This window comes from Strix uralensis, chromosome 3, assembly GCF_047716275.1.
Source record: "Strix uralensis isolate ZFMK-TIS-50842 chromosome 3, bStrUra1, whole genome shotgun sequence".
NCBI classification, from domain to species: Eukaryota; Metazoa; Chordata; class Aves; order Strigiformes; family Strigidae; genus Strix; species Strix uralensis.
The window spans coordinates 115,795,082-115,804,822 of NC_133974.1; the positions used below are offsets into that span (position 1 = coordinate 115,795,082).

General features: G+C 43.3%; 1 protein-coding gene across 2 annotated transcripts in view; it reads left to right on the forward strand.

The window, feature by feature from the left end:
• The window catches only part of SYNDIG1 (synapse differentiation inducing 1), an 81,145-nt gene extending 71,803 nt beyond the window's left edge, over window positions 1–9,342 (forward strand). Inside the window, exons 4-5 of one of the 2 annotated variants that reach the window (XM_074864882.1) lie at window positions 7,617–7,888; window positions 8,447–9,342. In XM_074864882.1, coding sequence (XP_074720983.1) covers window positions 7,617–7,775 — 159 coding nt within the window. In that variant the 3' untranslated portion in view covers window positions 7,776–7,888; window positions 8,447–9,342. Of the gene's footprint in view, window positions 1–6,998; window positions 7,106–7,616; window positions 7,889–8,446 lie in introns of those variants that run through there. The other variant, XM_074864883.1, reaches the window with a different exon arrangement.
• The last annotated feature ends 399 nt before the right edge of the window (window positions 9,343–9,741 follow it).

Sequence of the window (9,741 nt, forward strand, 5' to 3'; positions counted from 1 at the left end):
TGCTGTTGCTGTGGAGCTTGTCTAAAAACATCTCTCTGCATTCTGCTCATTCAGGCCTTTTATGCCTGCTGTTCTCATTATTATGCTCTTGTTTTTCCAAGTGTCGAAATCTCATTCGGACATTTATAGTTTTATCTGCACTTCAATACACAATCAAACACCGCAGGCAGCACCAGCCGGGGACTGAATCACGTCCTCGCCTACGTCATATTTTCAAATTCCAGCAGAAAACTTTGATACCAAAATGACCCAATGGCTGAAACCCAGATGTTATGAGAGTTGATCATGCAGAAGAGGCAGACGCATGCTGGTTTCCATTTACACCGTCTTCTCCCCATTCACACTCTCTTCTGAGCCTTTCATGGGTTTCCAGGAATAAATATTGTTCCCAGTACATCCCCTTCCACCGACACAGCATCATTTAATTTGGTGGCAGTAGAAATCCTGTTACTCAGGCCACTTGTTTTCACCTGCCACATTTTGCCAAGGCTGGAAGTTCATATGCCATTGTAGGGCAAAGAAGGTGATGCTCACGAAGGAAATGCCACTTGGAGGGCTGGATGGAGACAGGTAAGGTTAAAATGCACATAGACTTGAAGTGCAACACAAGAGACTACTCCAGAGAGAGTATGGTCACCAGCTTGTCCTTTCTCACTGCCTTCACATAGGTCATTGTTCCTGCCTCTACTGGGATGAGCCTGTTGTTTGTTTCACTGCCTTGCTGAGCAGTTATGGTAAGGAAGGGGGTGAGGCAGGCCAGAGGGGCTGCTGATGGGAAGCAGCACTCACATTGCACAGTGCTATGCTCTGGCCACTGCAGGCAGAAGCTTATTTACTAGAATGAGGATTCACTGTTGAAAGAAATCCTTCAGGGGTAGGTTTTCACACTGAATTTTGTTTTGTCAGTCTGAGGTGCAGCAGAGCACTTAGGACATCTGGCAAGAGCCTCGAGCAAAGCAGCAGCAGCAGCTGCATATGCCAGTTTATTCCCTCTCCATGTGTTAATGAAACTCTGGTGATGTCCCTGTATCATGCTTTTGTCACTGCTACCCAAGTACTCATAGTATCTCGGCATTCCCCTAGGGGAAGTTCTATGTGGGCTAGGCATTTACTGTCTCAGGGTCCTTATCAGCCACTTCAGCTGTATCTCAGTGCTACCAGACAGTGAGAGATAAGGATATGGTCAAGATCTTACACTTTTTATCTTCTAAATGCTCACTTTGGGGTTTATCCCTCACTGAAAGAATGACGTTGATCCCAAGCAAGGTATCTAGTTTCTACCTATCAACACTGGAGTGTGGATGGGAATTTCCCGAAGATGATCCAGCAATTGGTTTTGGACATTGCAGTCTGCAGGCTAGATTAGACAAGGTTGGATGCCTTCCTTTGAGGAGGAAGAGAAACTTAAGCATCAGTAGAGATTAAGTCCAGCATTGAGTCTAGGAGGTTTGTGTATCTGTTCAGAAATGCCTGCATTTCAGGTGACACCTGCTCCCCACTGTTTCCACAGTAAGTTCCAGACAGGGAATACTTGATACTCATGTCCATTTCCTGGGCCAACTTCCCAGCAGAATGATGGAAACCTCTAGAAGATCTCTTTGGTACCTAAAAGACAAGTTGCCACAGGCTGAAGTTTCTATTATACTATGGGCATAATGGAGTTTGCAAATGCCTGACAGAGCAAAGTACCATTTGTCATTTATTTAGTTTGCCACTTCTGCCTGTGGAGCTGTTTGATGGGACACCACTATCCCTTTGATGCCCTCCTTAGGAGTGAGAAGTCTCCTGCCACGTCCCAACCCCTATGCCAGGTGTCTGCCAGCCCCATGCTTTCCCTGCTGACTGGCATCTCCACGCAGTCATTCATGGTCCAGAGGCAAATCCTGACTTCACCCTTTTCCCATCTGTATCTCTAGCAAAGACTATAAAGTCTTTTTCTCACCATCAGTGAAAATATGTGGTGTAAGCCTGAAGGTATATTGCCCAGAAATGTGAGATCAGCAGAAGTACAACTTGGGCAAGTTAAAAACAGTAGCTAGAGCTTTGGACGAGAAGAAAGATAAGAGAAGATACAGGAGACACAGCATTTTCTCTAAGTTACTCCTCATTCTGTGGCATTTTTTTTGCATGTCACTTGAAGAAGTAAGACTCAGGGTCTGGCCCGTGGCTGCATGGAGCCTGTGTGTCCCTGCTCCCTGCTGGCCTTTTCTTCCCATGACGTGAAAAGAAATCCTCCCATCACCTGACCAAAGGGGCAGGATACTGTCTTCTCCTCCTACACGGAGCTATTCCAGCTCTCCATTCTCAGGGAGATAAGGCAGAATTAATAATTGTGATCAATGTGTTTCTTGTTTCCAGATACAGTGTACCAGAAGGTATTTTGTGAGTATGATATATGAGTCAGTGTGGAATGCAGCAGCACTTTTTGGCCTTGCAGCTATGGAGGTACAGTTTTCATCTTCTCTCAGCCTATAAAACATGCAGCCCAGAGACATGATGAATATGTTTTGCAGAAGCTCAAGTGGAAACTCCAGGGAAGTTCCTTGAAAGTGTTTCTAAACAACAAGACATTCATTTTGTTAGTTAAACAAAGTAAGATAAACCTTCCAGATCTCCTTACCGCTTCATTGCCTGTCCCTTCTCACTTTTCTGGCTTACTTCCAAAGCCTCTAAAGAGAGGATTGACTGGGGGCTGGTATTTGCTCAAGCCCCTGTTTTTAGCTTTGGAGTACCCAGCCTTCATCACAACCTGTGCCAGTAGCTGTCAAGTTGATAGTCATATCTGGGCATCCAGAGAACACAGACCAAGGGAAAACCAAGAGGCAGGAGTAGTCCAGGGACACAAACCCTTTGCAAGAAAAGTATCTCATCTTCTGGCTGTGCAGTGAGGGAACTTGCCTGGTGCTATGTGATGCATTATCCCCCACTCATAACTCATCCTGTGTCTTGCATTTGTCCCCTGCTCTGTTTATCAAAACCTGTTGGTCCTGCTGCTGCCCAAACACTAGTAAATTGGTTCATCAATCATCTGGCTCCCAGCCACAGTCTTGCCAGGGAAGGGAAGAAGTGAATGGATAGAAGTACTGTAAAACTCCACAGATAATATAATTTTGATTAGAAAAAGTGCTTACTTCTGCAGCCACTTTTAAGCCCATTAGAATAGCTGTTTGTATTCCTGACTACTTAATTTAAGGCACTTATCTTGAAGAGGCTGTAGTGAATCAAGCCCTTCGTTAGCAGGGCATTTGGATCTTCATTCTTGCACCATTCTTGCTGCATTACCCTCCAGAGTCAAGCATGATGGGCTAGTTAATACCAGCTAAGTATTCAGCCCAGAATATTCACAGCTGGGGCTTCGCTTTTCAGGGCAAAGAAGTAGCAAAAGCAAATATTGTTTTAGTGAGTCCAGAGCTCAGTCTGCAAAGAGGAGCTCACAGAAATCCATTTCCAGGCTGGGTATGAATGGCTGGACAAACAGCGACTTTGTATTATTTGTCCTGTCAGCGCCAGGGTCTTGGCAAGGGCCCTGGTGGTGCACATTACCCCATCCCCATCTCTAATTGAGCAGAAACGCCTGGATGGATGCAGGGATTTATCATCTTAGGCAAGACTTCTGCGTAGATTGGGGTGCCTATGGCACCAAGGGCTGCCACAGAGCATGTCCTTCACAGGCACTGTGGGCATCCGGGATGGGGCTGTTTAGTGACAGTGGAGAGAGCATCGGTCTAATTCATCCTGCCTTGCACTAGTTTGCAGACTAGCACACCATAAGTGTGACCTCATTTTTAACTAAATTTTGGTGGGGTATTTTCCTTACTCAGTATTTTTATCTGAAATACATTTTTTTTTAAATTAGGTAAAATGGATTTTTGTTTCTTTTTTCTGAGGAATTTTAACTACAGTGGCATTGTGAAAACATTTGTCATTTCACCCAAAAACATGTGTCGAAAAGGAAGACTGAGCTTGTTTTTGATGCCTGAGGTCCCAGTGTTGGGTCCACAACAGGTATCACTCTCTGTGCTTGTACCTATTTTGGCTCTGGAGACTGGAATTGCTGCATCTGCTTGTCTGTCTGTGGTGTTTGATTGTGGGCTTAGGTGACCAGTCTTTCTAAGGAGACAAGTTTTATCTTTCAGCTAACAGTACCCAAGGTACAGACACCATGAAGACAAGTGAACAGCCTAACCACTGTCTGCATTTAGATGTCTTAGTTTCCTTTTAGGTTTAATGACCATTGTTTTCACCTTTTCTTCCACATCAATGAAAAGCTGGTGAGACTGGGTCTGACTGGGCTCTCTGATCTACACCAAAAAAATTCAAGAAAAACTGCTTATTAGTGGCCAGATGCTAACCTATTAGAATTGGCCTCAATTGCATTTTGTGTAGTAACTGTTTTCCAGCTCTGTTTAGCTTAAACCTGCGGAAATGCTGTAATTTGCATATAGTGACACTGGGGAGTAATGGGATGGTTTTGCTAATTAGGGAATAGCAACAAAGAATTTTCTTAGTGATAAGCAAATCCTTTCAGACTAGTCTTACACTGATGGAGGATGGTTTCTGTGTTGATGATTTCTCCATCTCAATGGAAACCTTTGTGAATGGAATAAAGGAGGAATATAAGATTGTCCTTCCCATATGGCCTTACCAATGCACTCTACATTCAGAATTCAATATAGGAGGGATATGATTTTGCTAAGTCACAAAATATGCATTAGGTTAAAAGAAAAAAAACTACACTCAGATTAGATAATTTGTAGGAAACTAGAACTGTGAAAGTGCAGGCCTGTTCCCCAAGCAAAATCAAGCTGTATTGTAACGACAGGAGCTGCAAAATTCAGCAACTCTATGGCAGCACATGACTAATACAAGACATCTGGTTTTGGCTGGGCTGAACATTTTAACGAGAAGCTGGATTTTCACCACAGGTCCAATCCTTTCACAAAATTCAGTCCTGTCCTCAAAGAGCTCATCAAGAAAAAGATCTGTTCTTTGGGAGCAGGTTTGTCACTAGGCTGAAGATCCTATCAGGAAAAAGGCTATTAGTGCTTGACAAATCAGCCTTCTGAATCCTTTGGGGTCGCTCGACACATCATTTTGGATAGATCCGACCTCTTTTATTGAATCCAATCAAGACATACTGTCAAGTTTTCAGATTATTTGACATTTTGGTTAATGGTTTCTTTTCCCTTTGAGTTTCCATCTATTTTCAAGTGAAAAAATACTGGTTTGAAACTGTACAAAGTTTCATTTAGAAGAGGTCAACCCAAAATGTTGCAGAATTTTCCATAACATAACGTGACATTTCAGAAATGTCAAGTTGAAATGTTCCAGCATTTTCAAACTTACCCTCCATTTTGGGGGTTGAAACCCAAAGTTTACCTCAGTTTATCCAACAGCTCAAATCGCTTCAGTGCTGTGCATTTACCTTCACCTGACAAATTTGACCTAACTTCAGTGAATAGGAGCCTCTTTGTTCAAACTTTTTATTAATGCTATGATGAGTAGCAGATGCTTGAAGAAAACCTTTGAGGAGAGCTGAATGACCAACTCTTTCTAAAGGTTTCTCTGCTTTCCTTGCCAAGACTTTTTAAGTGACCCTAACAAATATGTCCATGATCCCTAAAGCCCCTGGCATTTTTCTGGAAAAGGCTCTTCTTTTGGGTGTTTGAAGGTCCCAGAGAAGAAGCTCATGAAATTCCTGGTCACCCTGCTGAGAGGCCTGGCTGGAAATCCTTTGCAAGGTGAATAGGATACGCCCTCCCCACCTCAACTGAAGGACGTGACACTAGATGTAAACCTGGGAGTTTTTTACATGTTGCTGTTTGGAAATGATCATTTTCCTTCCGCCTGCAGCCTAATGTCTCTCTCTTTTAATACGTATTGTTTGACATTGTTTCTGCCTGAAACATTTATGAGACATTATGCTTAAAAAATAAGGTTGATGAATGAGAATAGACGGTTCTCCTAATAAAGTGATTGACAGAAAGGCCAGAAGCCTTTTTTTCAGCATGGAAGCTTGTCATTTGGCTGCTGTAAATTGCTCTGAGAAGCAAGATAGTAAAAACAAAGACAAAAATAGAGCAATAGATGACACTGAAGCAGAAAGTGTCCCAGTAAATCGAGCATTTGTGGAGAAATACGATTAAAGCATTACAAATTCCTCGCTCATTGTAACAAGGGAACAAAGACTTCCTCAGAACTTATGGAACTTATATGCTTCTACAAGTCCTTTTTTGTAGGTGACAGATTTGTAACTGCCTGCTGGGTGACCCATGGTGTGACATCCACCTTTCATCATGCTGCAAGACTGAGACCCACTGAAATGGCATTAGGTGATCTTGTCAATGGGTAGATCAGTCCTGCCCAATTTTACATTTCCTTTGCCTGTTTTGAGCAGGGATTTTGCTTTTGTCCTGGGTCCTGGTCTTAAAGGCATCTGGAAGGGTGTGTTAGAAGAACTGATATTTGAATACTTCTCAAACTCCATATGTAGCTTTCTACAGTGACCATCCCACTGGTGTCAAGTGTGACTGTGGGATCATCACAGGACACAATCCTCTCAGCTGTGATTCTGCTTTCTGTGTTCATTATTGACAGCTGTACTAATCAGCTGTAACTTTGCAAGATTCCTTGTGTTCAGGTCAAAATGCCTGACAAAGAACTTTGGGAACTCCAGCTGATCAGGTTCAAGGCACCTGCTTGGGTATTCAAAGCTACGTAGAAGATGTGATACAATTACCAGAGCTTTGGATTAGTCTTCTGAGTTAACAGGAACCATAGCAAGAGACACGAAAGCCAGTTTAACACCATCAAAATAGAAACTCCTCTTCCAGCTGACACATCCAGATGAATGCACCACCAAGAGAGAAGAACATGGTTCCAACACCAATGGCCCCACTTCAAAGTAGCACTTAAACATATGTGTCATCCCTCTGATAATCAAGGGAACTGCCCTGCTTGTATGTGTAAGTGTTCATCTTCTAGCTTTGGTTTCCTAGGTTTTTGTCCTGCACTAAAGCTCAGGCCTAAGGTAGATGCAAGGTGGTGTCTGGCCTCTCTGTGGTGGTGAACCTGTGCCATCATTCCACCTAGTCGGTATGCTCAAAAGCACTGCACTGGAAGGTGAAATATAGCCCCTCTTGTCCTTGTCCAGGTAAGAACAGATCAATCATTTCAGCTGACTTGGAAGAACATTTTTGTGCAAGTGGCATTTTTAGAGGGATTTTCCCATGTTACCTTTCCCACCCAGGCTGGAATCCAGCCACCTCACAAAACCAGGATTGTAGCTGTGTCTGGAGGGGAGATGTCAGACCCTTGGCTCACAGTCCATCTGTCCAGGGAGGCTGAGCCATCTCAGGAGTCACCATGCTGCATAGTATTAAATCCTAGGATATGTTTAAGCTTAAAGGCACTTCAGAGTATCACTTGAGATGCCATTGGTTCCATTATCATCCTAATTGTGCAAATAACCTCATTTGGCTAAAAAAGTATCTGATTTCCAACCAGTTTACTGTCATATCCCAGGATCATGTTTAAGCCAAGAAATGATCATCACATTTTCATTTCCAGGTGCAGCAACTAAATATATTGTATTGTTGTTGTTGTATATCTTGCAGACAAACAAAGCAGTAGCCAAGGGGGACTTCCACCACGCAAGCTCCAGCTCCCGACGAGCGCTCTTCCTGGCTGTGCTGTCCATCACAATCGGAACTGGCATCTACGTTGGGGTTGCTGTGGCTCTTATTGCCTATCTGTCCAAAAACAATCATTTATGAGCCTCAGGAAAGGGGGAGAACCAGCCACCCGGCGCCTGCACTGCAGAACTCCCAGCAGATCAGACTGCATGATTTTCCAAAAAGATCAAGAGACAAACATCTTCCGGGGGCAGGTACAGGATAAGATGGGCTTGTGCATTATTGTAGGGTGGGAAGCTGGCTGGGGTGGGGGTAGTTCCACCATTTGTGATGCACAAGTCTTGCTTCTCTTCATGAACCCCCGTACAAGAAAGAAAGAAGGAAAGAAAGAGAGAAAGAAAAAAAGAAAAGGAAGGAAGTTGGGGGAGGTGTGAGGAGGGTTGTTTTGACGTTGCCTTCTTTGCAATATGGTGTTTACAAGCAGCTGGCAAACTGAGCTGTTCTCTTAATACCTTCTTGGTGACCTGAACTTTGCAGCCAGCATGAGCTTGTGCTTAGTTTGCTTGTTAAACACGGCACTGAGATCTGGGAAAGCATGGACAGTGTCTGGTTCTCTGAAAGAGCAATATAACAACAGGAGGAAGAATATATTTTCTTTTTTTTTTGAACGCAGGACTCATTTGCCTAAGAGTGAAGCAGAGACCTCAGCGTAGAATGGTATTGCCTACTCTTCTTGTGTGGGTAGGTTTCCATGGAAGGAGAAAAGGAAATAAAAAATATTTTTTCTTTCCTTTCCTTGTTTTTGGATTAAGATGTGACCCACAGGCCCACCCCAATGCAGAACAGCTGAGGTTACTGCATGACTTGGCTCCGCAGACTGAGTGTGAGGTCGAAGTAGCATGGGATCCGTTGTAAAATGAATTCCTCCATCCAGTCACATCGTGATAACAGCACATTCCTGTGGCATATTGCTCATCTGGGTTGCTCCACCTTACCATGGAGACCTGCATAGCAGTCAGTGCAAGAAACCTGGGGGAAAAAATGCAAACTGAAATACTAATCAATTTTAAATTAAAAATCGTGGTAAAGCATGGGAATTAACCAGGGGAAGGAAGCTTCATATATTTCTGGGGTCCTGCTCATACACAGACCAGTGAAGGAGACCACTCAGATTGCAATCTCACAGCTCATCCGTGGACCAGGGACACAGCATATCCATGGAGAGACAAGCATGTCCATCGATAAGAATGGTACGTTGTAAGGGAATTGAGCGTTGTCCTTACTTCACTGACTGAAACAATACATTTGTTTTCTTCTTTACTCCTTCCCCACAGTCAACTTTTTATCTTTTTTGACTTACAGATGTACCATTTCATCCCACCAAGGGTGTACCAGCATAGATATATATGTATCTACATATATAGATATACAGAGAGAGAAACTGTTCGAAACAATAAGCATTTATTATTCACTGCCTTGTGTTTTACAAACATAATTTCTTTACCCAAGAATGTCATCAAAGACCATTTTTTTCAATTCTGTATTGTGTGTCAGATTTGCTCTGGGACAGTTTTTTTCTCCTGTTTTGGGGTTGGCATTATTTTGGTTTTAATTTGACTTTTTTTATTTTAGGGGGGAGGAGGACAAACACATCCAAAACTATTTTTCTGCTAGTTATACAGTTTATTAAAACACATGGTATACAGCTGCTGATGCTCCGTGTGACACTTTCTTTGGACGGATGTGAAGCGTCAGACTGAGTGAAACTTGCCCCAGTACCCCAAGTTCAGCTACCTGGAGGAGTACCCATATGGACCATCCCATACTCTACCTGGGCTCAAAAGCTGTCACTGATAGATCTTCTTTTGCATTGATTTCTTGGGCTTCAAACTAAGCCTGGAGACTAGCAATGTACTCCTAGGCATTTTCATCAACTCTCAGCCACTGCTAAAGCTGAGGGCCCAGTAAATGCAATTTTTTGGCCAGGTTGCCCTGTTAAGGTAAAGTCAATTCTATGGTTCTTCCCCTTCAACCTTTGGGTTTTTTTTAGCAACTGCCATGGAAGCCCCTTCCCTGTGAAGCATGGAGTAGGGGTGGGTGTGTTAGT